This window comes from Eretmochelys imbricata, chromosome 1 (assembly GCF_965152235.1).
Source record: "Eretmochelys imbricata isolate rEreImb1 chromosome 1, rEreImb1.hap1, whole genome shotgun sequence".
Taxonomy (NCBI): Eukaryota; Metazoa; Chordata; order Testudines; family Cheloniidae; genus Eretmochelys; species Eretmochelys imbricata.
Window position 1 is genome coordinate 177,137,253 of NC_135572.1, and position 25,262 is coordinate 177,162,514.

At 40.7% G+C, this 25,262-nt stretch overlaps 1 protein-coding gene across 6 annotated transcripts in view; it reads right to left on the bottom strand.

Moving 5' to 3' along the window:
• USP25 (ubiquitin specific peptidase 25) overlaps window positions 1–19,101 on the bottom strand; it is a 146,098-nt gene extending 126,997 nt beyond the window's left edge. For all 6 annotated transcript variants that reach the window (XM_077819893.1, XM_077819886.1, XM_077819879.1 and 3 more), the window contains exon 1: window positions 18,845–19,101. In XM_077819893.1, coding sequence (XP_077676019.1) covers window positions 18,845–18,889 — 45 coding nt within the window. In that variant the 5' untranslated portion in view covers window positions 18,890–19,101. The remainder of the gene's footprint in view (window positions 1–18,844) is intronic.
• Window positions 19,102–25,262: the final 6,161 nt, after the last annotated feature.

Consider the following 25,262-nt stretch of genomic DNA (forward strand, 5'->3'; position numbering starts at 1 on the left):
AAGTAAAGCGAGACAGGATCGGCACTACCCTTAGTTGCACACAGCTGAGGAAGAGACTATAATCCCAAACAGTGCTATAAACTCAGATAACTTAACCACCATCAGGTGCCAAAGCTCAACTGTAATTTACACCACCATATTTCATGACAAACCTCCTATGTCTGCTTCCATTCTGAACTACTGAACTGGTTCAGAGGAAAAAATAAATTTTAGCCTCGCTTTTTTTTTTTTTTTTAGTAGTTGTATCTCCAAATATCCCAGCTCTATTCATAACACTTCCAATTTTAAAATTTTCATACTGCAAGTGCACACCGGTCATTTAAGACACTTCATGTGCCTTTGTTTCAAAGGCCCACAAAGACAGTTATATTCCTGGTGATGAAGCAGACGGCCTCAAACATTAGTAATGAGAAGTAGGGCCTAACGTAGAATATAACATTCAGCACTTTTGGATTCAACATTTCATTCAAAGAAAAGTAAGTGTTCAAAACTCATGAGGAGAATTTCTTCCCTCTCATGGGACAAATACTTGAGCATTTATCAGTGCTAGGGATATTTTTTTAAGTCACACAAAAAACAAAACAAACATGCTCAAGAATAAAAGGAGGACTTGTGGCACCTTAGAGACGAACCAATTTATTTGAGCATGAGCTTTCGTAAGCTACTAGCTGTAGCTCACAAAAGCTCATGCTCAAATAAATTGGTTAGTCTCTAAGGTGCCACAAGTCCTCCTTTTCTTTTTGCGAATACAGACTAACACGGCTGTTACTCTGAAACATGCTCAAGAATGGTATTTTATCTCAAATTCCTTCAAACAATACAGAAACCAAACCCTGCTTACTTGACTCACAAGTACAGCATTATTGACTTAAACAGGAAAAACTATCAGAATAAAGAATCCAGGACTTGGCCCCCTACATTTATTCTAAATTAGAATTTCTTTTACTCTAATAGGAATTGATTTTAAATGCAGCTGTTACTGGAACTGCCCCCAGCCAATTAGCTCATGAACTGGTCTCATCATGTGATGCTGTTGCTGTAATGAGAAAAGTACTGACTGATTAGAAGATTACATTCCTCTAATCTATAAAGGGGCTTTTAGTTTCTGCTATAAACAAATAATTAAACAAAGATATAGGGAAATTATGCAGAATGGACACACAAAAGACCCTCAGTTACCACAGAGAATGTCATCTCTGCAACGTTAATTATTTCTCCTGGGAACAGTTAAGATCAAGGCTACATCTCTGTACTTTCCAACAAAATAGTAAGCTTTTATTTACTGGTCAGGTTCCAAACCGGTAGCTTGCTTACATGACTAATAAATGAAACCTATCCACGAAGATACTAGGCAAACCATGTTAATAAGCAATAGATATTTGGGCAGATCAAAATGCTTTGTTGCTGCCACGTGCTTTATCATCACTCGTGTTTTAAGGCTACTTCTTATATCAAAAATACAGTATGTGTGATGGCAGGAAGCCAAGTTTAAAAAAAAAATTGCCTTCCATACTCTAGAAAGGTACTGAAATGAGAGCCCTCACAACACAAGGCATCCACCCCCTGCTTTAAGAGAAACCCCTTATTTAATGCCGTGAAGCGTATCCAGTAAGGAGCTACTAAAGCAGCATCTGATCAAATGAAAATAAGTTTTTACCAAATAATAATGCCATAACTCTCCCAATATGCCTCAAACCCTCCCTGAAAGGATCACCTGCGTGGCAAAAGGGGAGTTCAATCCTTGGCTTCTCTGCTAGGACTGCCAAAAAATGCCAATTACAGTTATGGTTTGTGCAAGGCAGACATTTATCCACTTGGAACTGGCCTGAGACCAAACTTATTTCAAATAGGCAGCAGGAAAGTCACTGGAACTACCAGTCCACAACAGCATGGGTTGTATTCAATTTGGAGACGGTGGGAAAAGGGTGTTAAAATCCATTATCAACGTTTGGAGTCAACCAGTCCTCCATAAGCTTTAAAAAGAATGTTTTTTTAACATGTATTAATAAAACAGCAGATGACTAAGAACAGCCATACTAGGTCAGACCAAATTGGGTCCATCTAGTCCAGTATCCCGTCTTCCGACGATGGCCAATGCCAGGTGCTCCAGAGGGAGCGAACAGAGCAGGTAAGTGATGGGTGATCCATCCCGTCACCCATTCCCATCTTCTGGCAAACAGAGGCTAGGGACACCATCCCTGTCCATCCTGGCTAATAGCCATTGATGGACCTATCCTCCATGAATTTATCTAGGTCTTTTTTGAACCCTGTTATAGTCTTGGCCTTAATACTGAATTAGTTTACTTTTCCATATTTTTGCTGACCACCACACAGAGTCACTTTCCCTTTGTGAAGAACTGACTGATTTTTTGTTTTTCTATTTCATAACTGTTTCTATATAGCATCCTAAATATTTTAGGCTTTGATTGCTTGGCATGACTTCTCATTTAGTGTCTTAAAACAAAGCAAAATGTGATTGGTTTTGTATGTTTTAATTCAAGTTACCAGTGCATTGAAGAGCTGTAAACAATGAGATTTTTAAAAAGGACTGAATTAGTGAGCTTTCCAACTACAAATGTCTATCTCAGAAATTACATAAAACATGATGCACAAAGCAAGTAGTTCTATGGGGGTCGGGGGGAGGAAATCAACTGTTACCTAAATATTGTAAGCCAAATCATTCTCTGTGAGGAAGACCTGTTTAGTGAACTTGCAGTGTTTTCTGTTCCCTGATGTGGACTTTCCTCTAAACCATCCTAGCAAGGGGCAGGGAGGGGATGTTTTGTACTCTCTGCCTCCCAAAACCCCACACAAGGGGAAGGGAGTTTGAGCCCCTAAAACTGCATGATGGCCCAGGTTCTACACAGAGCTAGGCATACCTGTCAGACTATCTAAGCCCCACTTCCATTATAAGATGGCTCTGTCACACTTCCATAACCTAGTAACTTAGGGTACATATACACTGTCAAAAAAAGCCACAGCAGCAAATCTCAGAACCCAGGTCTACAGACTCAGGCTTGCACCACAGCACTAGACCTACCAGGCTAGGCGTTCCCACATGGGCTCTAGAACCTGACAAGGAGGGTGGGTCTCAGCGTTCTAGCTCCAGCCTGAGAGTGAACATTTACACTGTTATTTTTTGCACCCTAGCGTAAGCCCAAGTGTGTAAACCAGTGGTTCTCAACCCACGGCCTAATTGGTACACAGCTGTCACACTGGTCTGGCAGGTGGCAGGGCTGACTGCTGGCCCACACTGAGCGCTCCGCTCCCAGCCCTGTGCCCCGTCGCTCCCAGCTGCCCAGCCCTGCGCTGTGGAGGGGTCTCTGGGTGGGGGGTGCTGGGCGTAGGGAACTATGGTGGGGGCTTTAAGGGGAAGGGGCACTGTAGTTTTCAACCTGTAGCCCACAATGATTAATAGGCTGAGAACCACTGCTGTAGACCCACACTCCGAGACTCGCTGCCATGTTTGGGGGTTGTTTTGCTTTTGTTTTTACACTGTAGACAAACCCTTAGAGCTAGCCTTCAACACCCCATGGGTGGGGAGGGAGAAAGGCTCTTACAGAGGAAAAGGGAAGAAACAGCACTCTTATGTGTGTAACCTAGAAGTTATTAGGAGATGAAGAATTGGGGGAGATGCTACACACAGCAGCCCTTCCCATAACCCCATGGTTTCAGATTCACAGAGGCATCATCATATTGTTCTCTCTTGGAGAATCTTCAGGAGTTTCTGGGGCAACAGAAGCACTTCTTTCTCTGAAGGATTTTCTGTTCTATTTTGCTCACATCTCCACAGTAGAGGCCATGAATCTAAAGTTTTTAGAAGATAAGGGACTGTATATACATAACACACATGAAGATTAAACTCAGCAATTTGATAGTTCTGTTACTTGTTAATATTTTTGAAAGTAACCCAAATTATTAGAAGTTATTTAATTCTTACAGGTCACTCTAGCTCTTGTTGAAATCAACTTCAGTGTCACCACTGACTTTCATGGCAGCAACACTGGGCCCAGTGTCAAGAAGATAATAATAAATACTGGTTCTACTCACACGATATCGTTTAATACACAAAATGTGTTGGTAAAGTAAAATGACTTACCTTCAGTCTCATTTGTTCTAAAATGAATTTCCGTTAGCATTCAACTGAATCAAGCGAAGCTTTGCTTCTGGGGAAGTGTCTCTGTCTTATTTGTGTTTTATATTCTTAGGTAACTTATGATTAACCATTAGCAAAAGTATCTTTGTACCATCAAGTACGGATATTCTTATGAAGTCCACAAGATTTTAGGTTGTTTTTTATTCAAAGGATGATACAGGTTTACAGAAACACTTTCTAAATTGAGCATTAAATCCAGGCATGTAAATAATCTATGCAAGAATCTAGCTGGAACACCAGTTGCCTCATTCTGCATTCCGATTGGCTGAATGGGTCTTTTTTTATGCTGTCACAGTCACACACCAACACAGCTAGAGTTTTATCACTCACACAGAGAAAATTTCCAACGTCGATTATACTTATTGAGTAATGGGCAAGTTTCAAGTGGGTAGGGTCAAAGACAGGTCATGTTATGGGGATGGGAGGCAGACAGAGGCACTTGGGGGGGGGGTAGTGAGAAACTAAAGGAGAAAAGGAGATATATTTTAAAATGCCCCTTCCCCTGAAGTTTCAAGCTACCTTTTCAGCAGCAGCTTCTTATCCTTCAAACCACTTTTAACCCATTTTCCAGTGTAAACGGGTTAGTTGATTTTGTTCCATTCCCCCCCCCCTTTATTTATTTATTTATTTATTTTTTAAAGAAAGCAAGCTGAAAGTGGCTGTTAAGAAAATCTGTTTTTGCAAGGTCAGCTAGGTTTCTTGAGGAGTCCAGGAAACTGTACCAAGACAGAGAGAGAGAGAGAGAGAGAGTGTTTAAATAAACATATTCAAAAAAGCTGAGTAAAGATGTTTTAGCACCTTTTCCCTACTTCTGTTATTTTTCCATAAACCCTGCAATCTCTTTTAATTAAGTGTAAAAATAATAGGCCTAACACCAATAAACCACTCCAGAGTGTGCATTAGTAGTGGTCCACTTTTCAGTGGCTGAAGACACAAGACTAAACACCACACTCAAGGGTATGCCCGAAGTGCCTCCTAATGTAAACACTAAAGTGGCTTATTGACGTATTATTCAACAGCTTTTTAAATGCTGAGATCCCTTATGACAAACACTATCAGTGTTACTGTCAACAATGAGAATCTTTAAAGACACCACTGTACTGACCTCACCTCAGCTTGCTGTACCAACCTTATGTTCCTCAGGCAAGTGAAGCTTTTCTGTGAGCATGCAGGAAAATGAAATATTCCAACTTAAACAATGTTTCACAAAAGAGAATACACTAAACTCAGATTTCTGCTACAGAAAAAATCCTACATACTGTGCAGCATAAATTAAGGTTTCTGCAGTTTTTTCTTTGTTACATACAGAGGATGTCTTTATAACGATGAGATCACATTTTTTTTCTCCCCTAGTACTAGTGACGCATTTACATAAATGTGATTTGTTGACTGTTTCACTTGAACTTCTCTGGTCCTTCTGTAAAAGCTTTAAAGGCGGCCTTTTTTTAGACAAAGTTAACCACTTTGTTTGTTTAATTAAAATGATTATTAATCCTACTGTATCCCCAGGGTGTTATTTTTAACCTTTCCAGGTGTTTTTAAAAAAGGTCTGTTAATAAGCAGGCACTGACTCAAGAGAACAATTTTATACGAGAAGGGAAGAACACAGTACACTAAGTTACTTAACAAGTTGGGTTGTGGGGGTTTTTCTTTGTTTGAAACCAGTTCTCATTTCTAGGATTTGGAAAAGAATCTACTGCCAAACACTAAGACATCACTGACACATGTAACATCTCTGCAGGAAGAGTACTGAAACATTACGGACTACCTGCAGGAGGCTTTGTCTGTGAAGGTCATTGAGTAGCTTTGATTTCATTAATTAATAATCTTAACATATGCAATGATATTAGAACATTATGGAGGCACAGGTAGTATGTCCATTATTAAGGATGCACCGAGATTTGCACCCAAGGCTAGAGTAAAAGCTCCTCATCTCACAGTTTTTTAAAAAATCTGTTGAGAAAATTGATAGAATGATGCTGAAAGGGCACTTTCTAGTTCATTTTATTAATGATTTTTTTTCCACTTGAATGATTGTAATCGAATCATACAGATAATTCTAACTTTCCATACAGATAATGCTCATCGAAACCTTGAGCATATACATTTGAAAATATTAGGTTGTCACTAAGCTAAACTTGTAAAAAAAAAAATTGTTGTCCATGATTGTTATCATTATCAGGCCATGTCAATAGCTCAAGTCACTCTTCAGTCGCGCTGTGATATCTGAGATCGTAACTTGTTGTCATCCTTCCTCTCCAGTCAATTTGCATGCTGCAATTCTATTCACTGAGATGAACCAGTGGAGTGTGGAAAACTCTATATGTGAGAAGAGTTCTCATTTCACAGGTTACTTGACATGTACACAAACAGAAGACAACTGTCCTCCCTCTCTCCCCTTCCCTTCCCAACAGCCTTCTTCCAACAAGGTCCCCATAGAGGCAAGAACAGAGATGCTACTGTACTTCAGCGATAGCTTTTTCATCGCTTTCACCTTCACAGGACATACGGCAATACAATCTTCAGCATTCTGCATGGAGAAGCCAATAGGTAGCAGAATCTTTCTACTTTACTACACAGGAAGATAATGAAGCAGACACAGCACTCCCTCCCACCTTCCACACATACTCCACCTACACTAAGAAGTAGTGACAGAATTATCACACTCCCAGAGGGTACAGGTTGTATCTTCCCTCATTGTAACACAACTTCTTTAATCCTAGAGAAAGGAAGGGAAAAATAATGTGGCTAAAGATGGATAAATCATGGAATCCGTAACTTCTAATAGCACCATTATGTATACAAATGATTCAAAGGAGGTGGTAGCCACCAGCAGCAGCACATCAGAGGAGCTGACCACAGACAACTGGACAGACTTCCCTGGGTTCAGAATTCCTGTAACACTACTGATATCCTAAACTTCTCAGAGAGTTTCCTCCTACCCTTAACTTTGGCTATCCACATGGAATCCTGCAGGCCTCTGGATCTCTGGCTTCCAGCCAACTTCACCAAGTTATTTGTTCTCTACTTCAGTGTCCCCATTCCTTGATTCCTGCTCCCACTCTCAGATTTTCCTCCTTGCAGGGTTTCTAAAGACATCAGTAAAATATAACCTTGAGTCTATAGTTTCTGTTAATCTGCTAAGTCTGCAGACCCTGTGGCTCTCTGAAAAGCTAAAGGAATGCAAAGATGGAAAGAAGAGTAGGAATCAAAGTGCTGACCCTGAGAGAGCAGAAGGATAGTGAGAAGCCTACTTATGAAAATGCTGACCAGGAAGCCAGGGCCAGACAGAGCTCCTAAGCTCCACAAGAATGCCTAGTGGCCAAGTTCACCTGGTCCCACTACTGTGCAGAAAGTTGCAGCCTCTATAAGGTGTCCTGTCCCATTCTTCAGTTACTCCCTGGGAAGGTTTGAAATATTGCTTACTTTAAAAAAAAAAATCAAGTAAATTCCCCAACCAAAAATATTTGTTAAAAAGGTTGAGAAAACATATCAGTAACTTAATGATAAAAATCTTACATAAATCTTGTAAACAAGCAATGGAAAACTAGGAAACGCATAGTTAAAGCACTCAAAAATGAATAAATGCTTAGACAACCATACCCTTCTATAGCAATCAGTAACCACAAACACTAGAATGTTTTACCCTTCATTGCACAGGTTTTCCTGGGACTGAATTATAGACCAATCCTGCAAGTTGGTGCACTATAGTCAATGGGAGTTAAGGACACTCTTTGGCTTGGGTCCTACAATAAAGAAAAATCTTTCAGGTTGAAAGGCCCCTTTAAAACTCCCCAATGGAAATTTGATTACTGAAGGTACCAGGACAGTCAAGGGAAGGAAATAAAAGGGTGAGGAGGATCCTTTAATTCTAGTATCTGATTTTTTTTTTTTTTTTTTTTTTTTTTAAGAAGAGAATAAAGAGATTTAAGATGCCAGAATCAAAGAACTTCTGCAAAGGGAGGCCACAGAAGTGAGGGAAAAGCTGTGGGGGAAGAAAACAGTAGAAAGAACGCAATACAGGCAAACAAAACATGCATGCGTAGGCAAAAAAGTGATATGGTCCTTCAAGAACAGATGAAGTAGCCTCAGAAGTTACAGAGAAGACAAACAAATGAGGAAACACTTTGGAGAAAGGAAAAGGAAACTGGAAAAAGGAGTGGGACTCTGCAGAGAAGGAAAGTGTGACACTAAATTTTGCAAATAATCCCAAAGCTAGTTAAAAACGTTTTTATACATTAAAAATAGTTAGAGACTATTTTCTCTTAAAGCAAACACTTATTTTTAATTTAATAATTCAAACTGTGGGCATTCTTACTGAGTAGGGAAAAAGAGCACAGACCTCAACTTAAAGGTTAGAATTAAGGTTACTGTGATGTGTTGAAACAGGACATATTCTCTCCTTAATATTTACACCTGGTGCTTCCCAGACTGCACATTTCATAAAGCACATCACTTAGAAGAAATGCATCAATGCCTCCATGAAGTCAGCAAGGGAGCAAAAAACCCTAATGCTAACTCCCAGATGGGTTGAGAGGGGCCAAAGAGGTAGGGTTACCATATGTCCATATTTTCCTGGACATGTCCGGCTTTTTGGTTCTTAAAATCGCCATCTGGGAGGAGTCTTTAAGTATCTAAAAACATCTGGGATTTTGCCATTATTATTTTTTCCCAAAGAAGAGTTGATCATTCAAGAAAGAAAGTGAATGTTGATCAGTCGAGAGAGTGCCCACTTTTTCCCCCTAGCTCCCAGCACTTGCACCGTGAAACAGCTGTTTCGTGCGGCTGGGAGGGAGGGGGGAGAAAGGGGAACGCAGAGCGCTCAGAGGCCGAGGCGGGGATTTGGGAAAGGGGTCCAATGGGGTAGTGAGGGGGCAGAGTTGGGGCTCCGACTTTGGGAAAGGGGTTGGAAGCAGGGCAGGGAAGGGGTGGAGTTGAGGCGGAGCCGGAGGGCGGCGCAAGCAAATACCACCCCTCTCCCGTGAAGTGTCCTCTTTTTTGAATGTTCAAATATGGTAACCCTACCAAAGAGTAGACTCAGGACCACCTTCTGTGGCTGAAAGGAGTAGGGAACTTCACAAGACACTCTCAGCTGAGGATAACAAAGAGATGTTATAGGCAACTGCACGTTTGAAATGTGTGTACTTCCCAAATTCTGAATACATGTACTATGCATCATTTACTGATTTAAAGAGATATTGTGCTGAACTTCCATGTAATTTTCAAATGAGCCAGAGCAATACAAAAATTTCTTCTTCAAATCTACTGTAGCAAAAAGCTCACTAATTTTAACATTCAACTTGGTAACTTGAAAGTAACACATAGCTAAAAAAGGATATTGCTGAAATTTAAAGAAAAAAATTAAAACTTTTAGATAGAAAACAAGCATGGAAAGTTTTGTCCTAAAAGCTGAACTTTTCATGACTTCATATGAAGTCTGTGCAAAAAAGGATTATAACAGAAACAAAATTTAACTATAGCAAATTTAACTAGAGCATTTGCTATTCACCAAAGAATGTATACAAATTAGATTTTTCATAATAATTCAGACTGATACTTTACAGTCTCAGAGAGTGAACCAGAAAGACAAATTAATCCAGCTGGACTCCCTGTATTTCACAGCAGTACTTATTATACTATTCTCCAGCAACGAACTATAACTGACTATTGAATATGTATGAAGGATTCACAGAAACCTATGCATGGTATCACATCACAAGGATTAACTTGCATGAATTTGCACCAAATCTAGATGACTAAAGTCAGATTCACAGGTCCTCTGACTTCAATGGGCTTTGGATCAAGCCCTTAAAGCTGTGTGGTCTCTGAAGACCATCTGCCAAATAAATTATTCTCCTCTCAAACGTAAGAACCCAATATACTTCTTGAAAACGCACACAGGATTATTAGTTTGACACTTAAGAAAAAAAATCAGAAGCGTTCAAGTTCAAAAGAACATCTGAGGTATGTCAGTCTGTCTTGACTTGAAACCTGTCATACTGAGACATTTGTACATTTAAATGAGTAAAATAAAGTGCTGTTTATTTTCTATCATATTAACAAAGAAACTCTTTTAAAAGACACATTTTATTCACCACAACTTCTCAGTTGCAGTTAATTTAGCAACCTAGAATAAAAGCAGCATTGTTTTGATCAAGGCATATGAAGTCAAAAGATTTGCATCAGAAAAAAAAGACTAATATTTTTGTTGCTTTTAAGAAAAGCAGTTCAGACACAGAAGTTAAATGTCCGATGTGAATTTCCAATATTAATCTGATCACTCTGTTACTCCAATTCCAATGACTTTGTACTATAAATTACTAGGATTCCATACAGAATCTCTATCCTCACCCAGAATAGCTACCCTCACAAATGAGGTAAATTATTCAGTGCTGTAAACTCTCTCAATACTGGTATTTTTTCCTCAAAGCTTCAACTCTTGGATTCATGCGAGAACACCAGCTTTGTTTAAACAAAGTTTCAACACTCACCTTTTCAAAGTAAAGGCCAAATATGTGACCTCTAATGTTTCAATAACCAGAAGGCAAATAAAAATAAACCAATAAATTTTAAGACAACTATATCTGGGGGCTTAATTTGTGATTTTTGAACGCAGCAATACCCACGAAGAGCCGATCTGTAGTGCACAGGACAGAATTCACAATGCCTCGCACAGACATTTGTGAAATAATCAGTCTCCTAGTCACCACACCAGACCCCTATTTATCTTTTCAACAATCTTAATACCTTCCCCTATCACAGTCAGCTATAATTTTGCTATTGAGTTTAACAAGAGGAGAACTGGGGTCTTAGGAGATTTAACTTCAGGAATAGGACTTAATTGATTTGTTGCAAGCTTTGCTATACTAACAAGTTCTCCAAATTCTGGAAAATGAACAAGTGCCAGGATTAGGAATGCTCAAAGAATACAACAATTTAGCTGAGTTTTGCTTGGCCCTGGCACGGCACAGCTGCTTTGGAGACCCATTTATTTTTTAGCTAAAGAAGATATGATTTAAAGCAAGTTTTAGTACAAAATGGTTCCAACTTCCCAATGTTAAAAATACATTCTTTTGAAACATAACAAGTTACCAACATATATACTGTCAGAAACTAAGAATTTGAACTAGCGTTAAGAAACATGGTATTTGCTCCTCAGAACATAAAACTCTTCATATAGGAATACTGAAAGTGTTCACAATTTCTAACCTACAAACCACCATGGGGAGGAGAGAGAGAGAAGAACCAGGCCTTTACCCCCTGCCCAAAAAAGGGGGGTAAGTGTACTCCAATTACTGATTACCATTCAGTAGCTAAACATGCAGTTGTATTCTTTTTTCAACCTCACAGCTATACATCACTTCGAGACCAGAGTCTTTTTTAAAAACGTCTGCAAAGGTAGTGATGAAGGAAGCTACACATTTCTTGAACAACCCGACATGATCACTTTCACTTCTACTATATGCAAAAATAAAAAAAAACACTGAAGTTAATGCTGCTATTGTATCAGCCTTTCATGCTTAATCCTACCTCATCCTTTTTTACCTAGATCTTTGAAGGCTATAATACATATACAGTAATTGAATCAGATCAAAAATCTACCATACATATTATTCACATAAACCTCTGAGAGATGATGTATGGTAATCAGTTGTCACTCAATAAGCATTTTAACAACATTTTCACTCAGAGTTCAATATTTCATTCCATTAAGATAGTGGCTGCTTTATTTTTAAGTACACCAAGTAGCACTTTAACAGGAATAGTCCTATTTTATAACAAACAATAAAGAAGAACTGTCTAGCCTGAACATTTCCAATTCACTTTGGAATTTATTACTATTACAGTAACTTTTCTGCACTGTACCATCTTCCTAATAACATGGCTATTATTCACATTGTGATGCTGGAATAATACCCTTTAACATAAAGTTAGAGATAGGTTCTACGGGATGCTGAGTGCCCTCAACTCACAGACCAAGGAACACAGGTCCTTCTTAACATGTCTGCTGGTGCAGTAGCTTAGTTTTGAAAAACTCCACTTTTTAAAAAACAAAAAATTTTAAGTTTCGTTTTCAAGAAAAGACATGGCTTGCTTTCATTTAAACCTTTCCCTGAACTGATATCCATACACTGCATAACTGTACTTATTAGTGCAGGAGAATAGAAAGTGAAACTAACTAGCGTAGCCCAATCCTGCAAACATTAACTTCTCACTATTGACTAGTAATAAAACTATGATAATCAATTCCACCTAAGTCAGAAGAACTCCTCACCATAGTAAATGTATGACCCTTAATAACTGAAGTACAAAAAGTAAACTACATAAACAAAAGTAGATTAGTTTCCATTTCTTCCATGGCAGACAAGAACAGAATATCTAATTTTTTTAAAAAGGCAGAAAGTTAATTTTTTTTTAAACACCCCTGCGCTTTCAGGTTCATTATATATTACACAAAAGCTCAGTTGTCCTCTCTCCCCCCCTACCTTTGCAGATCACTTTTAAATGGTCCAATATATACAGATTGTTAGGAGCACTTAAAATAATGTGTTTTTGAAAATGTGTTTTAACCTTTTAATGCAAAGTTGTGATTCTTTTTTATAAACCTTGATAAATGTTATTATAGCCATAAATATTTTTCTTTTTAAAAATGTAAATCAAGCCATTTTGGAATTATAAAAAGAACTAAAAACAAGTTTATTAGTTAAAGACACCTTGTACATTTGTATATTTTGAACTTGGATTTGATCCAAAAAGCAATTCAAGTAAGGTCTTTGAGGCAGGAACTGTCTGTTATGGGTTTGAACAATGCCTAGTACAATGGGGTCCTGCATCATGACTGTGGCTCATAGATGCTACCACAACACAAATAATACGTCATGAAGTCACTGAGGGCATTGCCATTGAGTTCAATGAGGTTTAGAGTAGGTCCTTAAAACATGCATTTAATAGTAAAGTTATAATATGGTCCACCGACTTAATAAATATAAATCCCAATTTCACAAAGGTTTTTTGTCTGCCTTTTACAACATGACCATAAAATCCAGGAAATATTCAATAACTTATTAGGCTGGCGGGGGAGGGGGGGGGAGGCGGGAGAGAGGGAGGAGGAGAAGGGCAAAAGATGTTTTGTATTGATCAGACTTTCATAAAATTGAGTTTTACCTGCTGTTGTAAATAATGAGCAGGGTCTGTGTTCAAACATAAGTGACACAAAATAAAGCTTTATACACTCATCAAGTATTTTAAAAATAGTCAACACCAACGCAATACACAGCATTCCCTCCAAACATGCTTTTATGACGAATTCACGACAAATATTTTTAATATCTGAAGCTGATGCCGGCACACAGCAAACTGGTCGCAATAGCAAGAGTTCAAGTTCATGTTCACAGTACCATTATTTCAGTGGTTGTTGGTCTTAAAACCATGAATTGTGGAAAAAGTTGTACAGCACTTCCTAAATATTTTTAGAGAGTAGACCACAACTTAGGAAAATGGTCCTTCAGATAATCTCCCCTCCCTTTCATGACTGCATGGACCATTTCTCTGCCCCACCCCCATAATATTCTCATGACAACTACAACATGGAAAAGTAGTATTAGGGAGTAATATAACATTTCAGCTGTTATTCAATGCAATTTAGTAGCAGGAAACAGGAAGAGCCAAAAATCACATGACCAGCCAACTTTCCGCAGGCCACCTGCAAACCACAAACCAAAAGTCTGGAAAAGGGCATTTAAGGGAAAGACATTTTAACCTATGGAAGATGCGAAAAGAAAAAAAGCAAGTTGTCTTTTTCCTAGGAGCGTGCTATATATCATTTAAAAAGTCAGTGCTACATATCCTTAATACAGGATATTTCTCAAAGATGAGATGAACTGCCACCTCTAATTTTATTCTATTATGATCACAACTACACTGGCAAAATTCAGACAGTTCAGCAGCAATGATAAGAGGAACTGCAGCATAAATAAAACAAGCTGTTTATTTAAAAAAAAAACACCTCACACAACCACCATCCAGTCCTTCTCTGATTGGCACACAAACCAGGATAACCACTGCAAATTGGTACCATGTGTTGGCTGTTCAGAGGCCAGTGTAAAATGAATTAGTGATCTAGAGCCATTTCTTATTAGACAGGAGGTCAGCTATAACTTACACTTCAGTGGAGTTAAGTGACACAGTTGTGAAGAGACATATGATGTGTGTACACTATTGCTTCTCATTTTCTATCATTGGAAAACTGTGCATCTGAGTTTTGGTGGTGTACACAATGTCTAAGGGACTGGAGGCTCTCCACAGCAAGAGTGACAGATTACAACTGCGTTCCTTTGGAAAGACAACTTGAAGACACATCTACGAAACTGAGCGGCCAACTGTGTGGAATCAAACAATAAGAATTCTTTACCTTCTCAACAAGAAGCCTGACCAAAATCAACATTTTACTGGAAGGAAAAGAGGATAAGAGTCAGATAGGAGCCAAAAGTTAACAAATATTGGGAATACCTCTGGACAAAAATCAAAAAGCTACCAGCCTATTTATGTTTATTAAAATACTTATATATAAACATGGACATTACAGATGACCCCATAAATACTGAACAATGTTACAGATTCCCAAGTTGGACACAGCAACAAGACTGATAATATGATCCTGGTTATTCTTTGATTCAAGAGATAGAGAGCAAAACGTGAACAACACAAAAGTCAAGATGCCCAATAAAAGAAATAAATATCCAATTTTAAACAGACCCAGATTTTCTAAGTAAGGAAAACAATATTAGGTCTTGTCTATACTAGAAAGGATTTGCCAGTATAGCTTTACCAGCAAAATCTCTGAGTGTAGACAAAACTTATACGAGCAAAATTTGTTTTGCCAGTGTAACTATGTCTACACTAGTGCTTCTGCCAACATAGCTATGTCGGTAAGGGGTAAGATTTTTTTTTCACATTCCTAAATGACATAATTATGCCAGCAAAACTTTTAAGTGCAGATCAGGCTCCTAGCCCGAGTGAACCAAGCTTTCAAGTTAACTATACAGCATTGTACCAAAATAAACCCGTATTTTAAAGTATTACAAGAGCTGCTAAATACTTCCTCAGTAACAGAAAGAGATCCTGATTAATTAGTTACTGAAAACCACAGTTATGATGAGTAAGGGTATTCTGCTGACTCAAAGTCATCTCTTGGAAAGCTAATAATACATTTGTACCTTATATGTAGTTTCTCTGCACTAACAGAGGACAGTCATGAGAGACTTTCAGTCCTTGCCTACAAACAAAAAAAGCACTCTCCACTCCCCTCCCCCAATAAAACAAACTCCCACCATGTTTAGCTCCAGTTCAGCTAAACCAGTAGGAATTTTTGTAAATTTTCCCAGTTTAGATAAGGTATTAGTCCATTTTAATATTTTACATAATTTGCTAGTATATTTTCTGTAACATATTATTTGGCTTATTATTTGTTTAAATCTATCAGCATGTAAACTCTTGATTGTATCCATTAAGATTTGGAGCTGTCACTTGGAAGACAAAATTTGCAACCTGAACTAAAGGTTGTTTTTTCACATACATTTCAGAGAAAGCAAGTCATAGAAAATGTAGCATAAGGGAGATTTTTAATGTTACATATAGCTGATAAATATTGCTAGATATTAAAACTAAAATAATTTTAAATTAATATGCTTTTGCATCAGTTTTTTGGCTTGAAAAATTAATGAACTCTGAATCCTCTTTGAACTGCAGAGGTTTATTAGTTTACTCAGATGATACAATGCAAACAGTATTACTGTATGCTCTTTGGAGCGGTGCAAATAATAAACTACCAGCAGCAGCAAGATTTTAGTATTAGAGTTCTTGCTAATTCAACTCTCCCCTCCCCCCCCACCCCCCCCAAAGTTGGGTCACTAGTTGAAATGTAATCACAACCAGCCACTTCCAAAGGGGAAAAGAGAAAGGAATCCTCAGCTACAGACCATTGCCCACTGGTCTATCTGACAGCCCCAGCTAGGTCTACACTAGAAACCCTAAAACGACACAGCTGTAGTGCTTCAGCACATACACTTACTGCACAAACAGAAGGGGTTCTTCAACCTGTGTAGTAAATCCACCTCTCTGAGATGTGGTAGGTACTTTCAATAGAATTCCTCTGTCAACCAAGCGATGACTACACTGGGACTTCAATTGACTTTACTACACCTCTCAGAGGTGTGAATTTTTCACAACCCCTAGCCAGGTAGCTAGGCTGACTTAATTTTCTAGCACAGACCGGCTCCATGATTGTTTTGATTATCTGTCAAACATAATCGACAGAACGAAATGTAAGCATCCAGACCTACCAGATATTACGTGTCTATAACCAAGCTCCAATACAATAATTAAGGGCTATTCAAGTACACCTCACCAATAATAGCATTTTCAGTTAACTGTCTGGTCACGAAAGGTGTCATACTTGCAGTAGTAGAAAACGAAGTTCTCCACTAGTTACAAAACACAGGCTCTGGCAGCAAGACTTTGCAACAGGAGCTTGTTAGCACACTTGAATTTAAATGGGTATTGAACACTTCAGGAATGAGAAGATAAATTTAGTCCATGTCCATTCAGCCTTTCCCCTCCCTGCTGAAACTGCCAACAAAAGTGCAAATTATTGCTAATTGTGACAGCAATCTTTAGAAGTGGGCACCTCTCTTGAAGGGCTTATCTAAATTAGAAAGAAGTACTACTTTAACGATGCCAATACAGAAAAAGCAGCACAACCCCACACTAAGGACAGTTATACTGGTGTAGTTTTTCCCACATGGGAAGGTGAGAATAACTATACCAGTACATACTTTTATACTTGTATAGCCACATCCATACCAGAGTTTTACTGGTACGACAATTTTGGTTAAATATACCAGCCCCGCCCCCCGACAAAGTTACACTGGTAAGAGAAAGTGTAGACATAGCTTTACTTAACCTTAAGTAAGGCTATGTCTACACTAGCATTTTTGTCAGTAAAACTTTTGCCGGTCAGGGGTGTGAAAAAAACCCACCCCCACACCAACGTAAATTTTACAGACAGAAGAGCCAGTGTGGACAGTGCTATATTGGCAGGAGATGCTCTCCCGCCCATATAGCTACTGCCACTCGCTGGGCATGGTTTTATTATGCCAATGGGAGAGGTCTCTCCTGTCACTACACCAGGGACCCTGCAGTGGTACAGCTGTGCTGCTGTAAGGTCTGTAGTGGAGACAGTCACCAACTCATTTCATGTTAGCCAATGAACAGCAACAGACCATACCAATTTTCAGCAGAAAGGTTCCACATCACCACCAGCTGCTTAAATCCAAATGGAAAAATGAAATTGATAAAGTCACTAACTATACAATCTTCAATTTTAATAAGACCTCCAAATATATTTTACAATCATTTTATTACTCCATTGTTATATGCTCAGAATAGCTTCCGCTTTAAATATCTACTGATATCAGTATTTGTATTTTACATTTAAGTAACACCTTGTATCCTGTATTTTATATGTACAGCATAGCACCTTTCTCCTCTGAGAATTACCAGGCACATTATAAAATATTGGTATTATCCTACAATCCTTAGTCATGTGAATATTTTTTTCTTAGATAAGTATCCCATGAGTTCAACAGGACTACTTATGAGGGAGTTTGAAGACTGTACCCGGCATACCTGTACCACGACTGAAATACAGCTACCTTTGAAGTGAATGGAAGCAACATGACCTTGCACTCCAGAGCACACTGCACAATGAAGGCGGGAGGTGATTTTACTAGAGGCTCAGCACAAGCTACTATTCTTTTACATGTGTACCACAGGCTATTTAGGAACTCCACTCATCACATCTGAGCACATCCTGAGGGAAGCTGCACATTCTAACTACATCTACATAAAGGAATTCAAAAGTTATAATTGTGACAGTCCACTTCTCCTCAGGCATGACGAACGGCACCTTGGTTACTATAAAAGCATGCTCCAACTAGAGGGATCCACTCACTGAAAGGTACTGGTTTCACATCCTTACATAATTAGACAAACAGTTTTTGTTCATAACTTTCATGTTCAAGCAACATACAAAAGGAAAACACTCCAGAACTATGAAGGCCTGGGGAGATCTGCTCTAAAGATCTTCTCAGGGAAGGACTGGAGGGAAGAGAGGGAAACGCTGATTGATTTGGGGGGGAATAGAGGAGATGGTGTGCAGGGGAGGGCACAGCGAAAAGGGTTGGGGAGGAGGGAGGGGCGAGTTGTTTACAATGGGCGCTGGGTGAATGGCTACACCCCACATATGTCCTGGTGAGAGAGAAAAATTCATGGGGCGGGGCAGGTAGGACCTAATGGAGAAGAGACATCATGCGATATTATACAGCGCTCACAGCAGCCATGGCCCCCACCCCCAAAGGGCCCCCAGTCCAGCAAGCACCCAACCCCAGTCCCAGCCCAGCTCGCACCCCCACCACTCCGACCCAGCCCAGCCCGCCGCCGCCGCCCAGCTGGCTCCCTGCTAAGGTCACAGCGCGAAGCGCCCGGGAGAAACCCCCGCCCCGCCCCGCGTTCCGGCTCCAAAGCCGGGCCCTCGCGTAGCCCAGCGGCCGCAGCAGGGCTTCCCCCGGCGGCGCGGGCTGGGCCGGTCCCCGCGGAGGGCCGCGGGCGGGCGGGCTGCACGGTCGGTACCTTCTGGGCTTTGCTCTGCTGCAGCACGTTCTGCTCCACGGTCATGGCCCCGGCCCGGCGCCGCTGGCCGCGTCCCCCCGGCGCGGCGCAGAGCAGCAGCAGCAGCAGGAGGAGGCGGCGCGGGCAGCGGAGGGGCAGGTGCCGGGCCCAGAGTCGGGGAGGACGCGGGGGGGAGCCCGACTCGGCGCGACGCGGACGTGCCGCCCTGGGACGGAAAGAAGCGGGTCGGCTCAGGCCCGGCCCCTGCCCGCCACCCAGCCCGGCCCGGGCCCTGGAATGTGCCGCCAGCTCCGCCCCCGGCTCGCAGCCCGCCCCGCCCAGCCCCGCAGCCAACCACCGCCTGCTCGGCTCCCGCCCCCGCCCCGCTGCCCTGCCCTGCCCCGCCCCTCCTCCGCCTCCCCCCGCTGCCGCCCTCCTCCCCCCACGCTCCTCCCTCTCCCCCGCCAGTAACCAGCGGCCCTGTCTTCCCTCCGCCCCACGCCTCCTCTGCCTCCCGCTCCTCACGAGTACTACGGCTCTCCCTCTGCCTACCCCCTACCTCGTGCTCCTGCCCTCCCTGCCCAGCTGCCTCTTTCCAACAGCAGCAACTTCCTCACCGAGGGGCCAGGGTTGCTGGCCTCCCTTCCCACTCTGATCCCTCCTTCTCTTGCTGCCACCTAATCGCCCGTGATAATATGTCTTATTGTATTGTCACAGTGCCTGGGATCCGCACTTGTGGATCAGGACCACATTGTCCTAGACACTGTACAAGCATAATATAGTGTCCACCCTCCCCAGGCTAATAGCTCTCCTCCTCCCTCTCTAATCACTAGTGCGCTTACATTCTGCCTTCTCCCTGAGCCCTGGCAGCAATACAGGGGTCTGTCTCCCCCTCACTCGTGTTACACCCTTCTTGCCCCTTCCCTTCCAATTCCTCCTCTTACTTACTCAGCCCAAGAAGAGCAGCAGGACTTCAGCTCTCTCCCCTCACTACCCCGTCACCAGTGTCAGTGTCCTCCTCTTCCAGGGCAGCAGTTGAGCTTTTACCTAGTCATTAGTGTTACTACCCATCCTCTCCAGCTGTTGCTGCACAAGAGGAGGAATTCCTACCCAGTCATTCCTGTAACCTTCCTTCCCCTCTTCCACTAGCACTACTGGCCTCCCTTTTACTCTTCAGCAGCAACAGATTAGCTTCAACCAACTTCCTAGTCATAGGCCTAGTCTACACTACACAGTTAGGTCCACAGATTATGTTGACCTAATTATATCAATGTACACACTATAGCCCTGTGCTGCCCATGTAAGTGAGGCAGTGTCTGTGTATACATTGTGTTAACTTACATTAGCTGTTGGCTATCTTGTCAATTTCAGGGCTCCAGCATGGAGATGTGAAATTGACAAGAAAAGGGGGCAGCTAGAACTTCTGACAGGAGGCACCCTGCTCCCAGCTCAGGGAGTCCAGAAGCCAGGCAGCTCCTGGGTGGGAGCTGCACAGAGCTGTGAGCCCTGACCCACACTGCCCCTCTTCAGTTAGTGGAAGCGCTCCTGGTGGGGACGGTCACGGCCAACAGAAGAAGAGCAGTGTAGACATGCCCTTCGTGTCCTTCCTGTCCCCTATGATTCCTCCTCCTATCTAGCAGTAATAGAAGCTCATCTCTCCCTGCCACATCCAGGTATTTATGTTATTTCATTCCTCCATTCTCTCCCCTCTCCTCCCTCATGGCATGAATTTGGTCAGGTCATACTTGGCAACTTCTTAAGAGGTCATCTTGTTCTCCAGAATCTCTACTTTCATTAGAAAAAAAGGCTTCCCACGTGTGGATGCAGACAAAATCGTAAAAAAACATGAAACAAATGTAGTCAACTTAGTATCTGCCTGCATCTGCAGAAAGCCTGAAACAAGAGCTGAGAGATGTGAAGCACCCCATTTTTCTCTTTGCATTGTTAAATCATCATCCTGCGGCTCTTGAGTTAAATCTCAACACTGTTAACAATTTCACTGCTAAAAAAACATAAGAAAGGAGAGGGAGGATCACAGATCTGAAACATGTACCGTGACTGTCTTTTCATTTTGGTGTCACAATTGGAGGGATACCACTGTTGGAGCCAAGAAACCAGTGGGAGAGAACAGAGTTCTTAGCAAGAGTCAGTGTCTATCTGCAGAGTGCAGTGGAGCATCCAAGCACTACCTTGCCAATGTGCCTTCCCAAACCTGGAGAGCAGTAGGGACAGAGTCTGCACTGACAGGGGATGTGGGACCAGGTATGCTCTAGTGGCAGCTGCTCCTGCTTCTTCCATACTCTCTCTGCAGGCTCAAGCAGACAGCACTGCATTAGTCATATTTGGGTCAAGTTTTCCTCACAATCATAAGGGCTAGAAACAATTTGTTTAAAATGAAAGCTGAGATTCTCACCTCATCATATGATACTGGGTTCTGTGGCCCAAGACACATGCTTATTTGTGTCTATGGTGTATCTGAAACCTATCAAGAGAGAGTCAGGTCCCGCTGAGCCCATTTGATCATATCATATATGCTGTGAGCAGTGCCTCATTTTGGCATCTCAAACAATAATGCAATTGAGGGTAAATGCAAGTGAGCTGAGTTTACCCACTTCTCATTTAGGAAATATGGAGTTTATGTTAGTTTACCCACATGTTTTTTTAAACCACTATGCCACTGATCTCAAGTGAGCAGAGTTTGCAGGAGAAGCACAAGGATTGCCAACCACAAGAATTGAAAAATTGTCAGGTCCCAAAAATCATGAGATTTTTAAAAAATGAATTAGAGTTTCTTTTTATTTGTCTTCTGATTGTTCAGCCTTTAGGGTTCACAATTTCAAGTGTTCTCTGCAACCGGAAGAACTAGAAACTTACGTAGTTAAAAATAAAAGGAGTACTTGTGGCACCTTAGAGACTAACCATTTAGTCTCTAAGGTGCCACAAGTACTCCTTTTCTTTTTGCGAATACAGACTAACACGGCTGTTACTCTGAAACCTGTTGTTAAAAATAAAAGCTGAGTTGCTGATATAAAAACATGACTCCAAAAGCTGAGGCTTTAAGAAAAACATCAAATAATGTGAAACTCATGATAAATTCACAAGAGAAGGCAGCACTAATATCACTAGATTTTTTCCCCGAATTCAATCCTTGTTACACCCTCACAGGCTCACCTCCCACCCTACACAGTCATTCAAATTACTATCCCCCTCCTCCTCTTCCTCTTCAGCTTTTACCCCAACCCCACACCCACACTCATACTTCTAAAACCTTATGTGAGGATATATGTATGGCTTATTTAAATATATATCCTGAAGCTGGACAAAAGAGAGCTGGGGAAAGTTCTAGGCAAAAGCTTGGCTGTGAAGAGGAGGAAGAGTAGTTTTAGGGAAAATACAATTTTCCGTAATCTAACAAAGTTCTTAAATCAGTGTTGGAAGAAAGTGATTCTTTTTGTGATTCTCTACCATTGTCACAAGGCTTTGGGTTTTCATTTAGACTGTAAACTCATTGGGGTAGGGATAATTTTACTGTATATCTGTTCTATGGCCAGCACCATAAAAATTCACATAGCAGTAGCAGCGACAAAGCAAGCTTCCCCCACCTCACAGAGCCAGCGTAGGCCCAGTTATTTTCCTTAGCATCTGATTATTTCAGTCTAATATTTTTGCTTGTTTATTTTCTTTCCTTATTTTATTTTAGCTTTTGTGGGGGTGGTTTTGCAATTTGTTAACATTTGGTCTTCTAAGATTTGCTGATCTGAGATATTAGTCGCAGTTTAAAATGTTTTGCCCATCATTGCAGGTGGCCTAGGCAATTTATATATTTTTAAAATAGTATTTAACAAAGCATTTACCGTAGAATAGGCAGCAAGTATTATGCAAGCCAAATAATGAGATTTGACAGTGATCCAAAGGTGCCTATTTAGGGTTAAGAGCTGTGATTCAGATTTCATGCTCAATCAAGGATTGGCTCCACATGAGCAGTGGTAGTTTGTTTCTTTATAAAAAAAAATCTGTTGTATTGTTGTGCCCAAAAGACAAGACCAAGCTCTTTGTCCTTCAGTTCAGTACATAATTTCCCCATAAATCCACGTGCTTAAGTATATTGGGCTGTCATTTATTATTTTTAATATATTTTAACAGCTTTCTTCTCAACCACACTTGTGTATTGTGTTGGTGTATGGTGTTATGAACATAATTTTCAATCATGTATATGTACAATGTAAACATTTTTAAAAAATTAAAATGATAATTTAATAGTTTTCAAACATCTAAATGTATGAGTCTGTCATCTCACCCTGCCCTAGGGCCCCTGCTCCCGTACATTGTGTAATCTGTCTACCAAGCTGCCTCAACCACCTGATATGCAGTTGCCCCACCCAAACAGCACAATACCCCTCTACTCACAAACACACATGGGAGCACAGCTGCCCCTCTGCAAATCACATACCAAAACACTTTCCTCATGCACCATCAAAGCAGGAATGGGCCCCCAAAGAAAACGTTTTACATAAACTTCAATTTGTGCCCCATTTTAATGCATGAGTAGGATAACCTAAACTCACATTTTGTAAAATAATTAAAAAATTAGAAATCATTTCTATACAGAGTGGTCATGATAGTTTTTTATATACACCTGATTAATACACTTCTGAATTTATAATTTAAATGCTGACAGTCTGCATCATAGCAATGCAAATTATGATTCCGTAATACATATGGCACCGCTGAAAAACAGATGGAACTGAATTTTGTGTGCCATTTACAACAAATGTTCTATATTGAGTACATTTAATGCGAGGTTGGAATTTACACTTAATCACAGAACAAAAGGAATTACATCCAATAATCTTTTACTGAGAATTTTCTTTATAATATTGCTTCTTAAGCAGGACTCCCTAACAAAAACAGAACCAGTGTATGAACTCCCCCTGCTAGTCTGCATTGATCATTTAGCTTGCACAATCCCAGTGTTGTGACTTGTAGCTGACCTTATTGATATTAGTGCACAGAAAGAGAAGTAAATAAAGATCATTGTTTGTTTCTGATTCACAGGAAACAAATAGGACTGCAGCAGCAGCATTACATTTGCTTACTGGTCTGAGCAGCCACAAACACATTTCTCCGAATGCTTACATTGCCTGCCTACATAGGAGATCAACTGAAAGTCAATGGGAGTTAGACATCTAACTGTCATTTGTACTGTTGAAAAGTTCCACATCACTGGCATTGTTAAGCATTTAAAATCCTAAACAATACAGTCCATAGCTATCTAGCACATCTCTGCCTGGAGCCTCATCCGCATGCTTACCTCAGACATCTCAAAAACACAAACACCTTAGCATAGGTTTCCTTATATACAATGGCCATCTCCAACAAAAACTTCTTGAGCTAAACAATCACTTCAATGCTCCCTGAAATTTCCAACAAGATTGTTTCAACCCATAGCCTAGTTTAGCTGTTTCTTGATTTAGGTGGTCTAATGGTTAAAGCAAGGGAAAGCAAGTCACAGCTTTCAGGGTCTCTGTTTCTGAGTTTTTAATTCATTGTATGACCTTGAGCAATCAATTCTTTAACTAAATAATCAAAACGTAGGATAACAAGAACAATCCATGCAATTGAAATGATCTAGCCTATGTAAATGACTGCATCCCACTTTATCATATAAATCCACCAATTCATTGTAGCAATGCCTGATTTTCAGAGGAGCTGAGCACACATATCTCCAGTTGACTTCAATGAAAGTTGCAGGTGTTCAGTAATTCTGCAAATCTGGACTGCAGTCGTCTAAGTTTACACAGCCTTATGTTTTATTTGCTTTCATAGAAATGTAGGCTGAAATGTAGTGGGCCTCAGGAGGTCATTGAATCCACCCCACACATGCACTGAGGCAGGATTAAATATACCTGGACTATCCCTGGCAGATGACTAACCTGTTCTTAAAAACCTTAAGTGACAGGGACTCCACAAGATCCTCTGGTAACCTGTTCCAGTGTCTATAGTTAGAAAGTTTTTCCTAATTTCTAACATAAATCTTCCTTGAAGCAAACTAAGCTGATTACTTCTTGTCCCACTCTCAGTGGACACGGAGAGAAATCGATCACCAGCCTCTTTATAACAACTTTTTACAGATAAAGTGTGGTGCCCCAAACTTGACCGCACTTTCACATTGGTGAGATATTTTCATTGAGCTATCCACATTGACATCCATGCCTTTTTCTGAATGGTTACAGTTCATTTAGAGCTCAGCAAAGTGTCTGAGCCATTCATAATTGTCCTTCCAATGTGCATTACCTGGCATTTGCCAACAGTAGAGCTGGTTGCAAAATTTCCGACTGAATGTCTTTCCATCAGAAAATTCCAGTTCATGAAAAGCAAAACTTGTTAAGGAAATGTGTTGCGTTTTACAACATTTCATTTTGGGTGGGGCAGGGGTGGG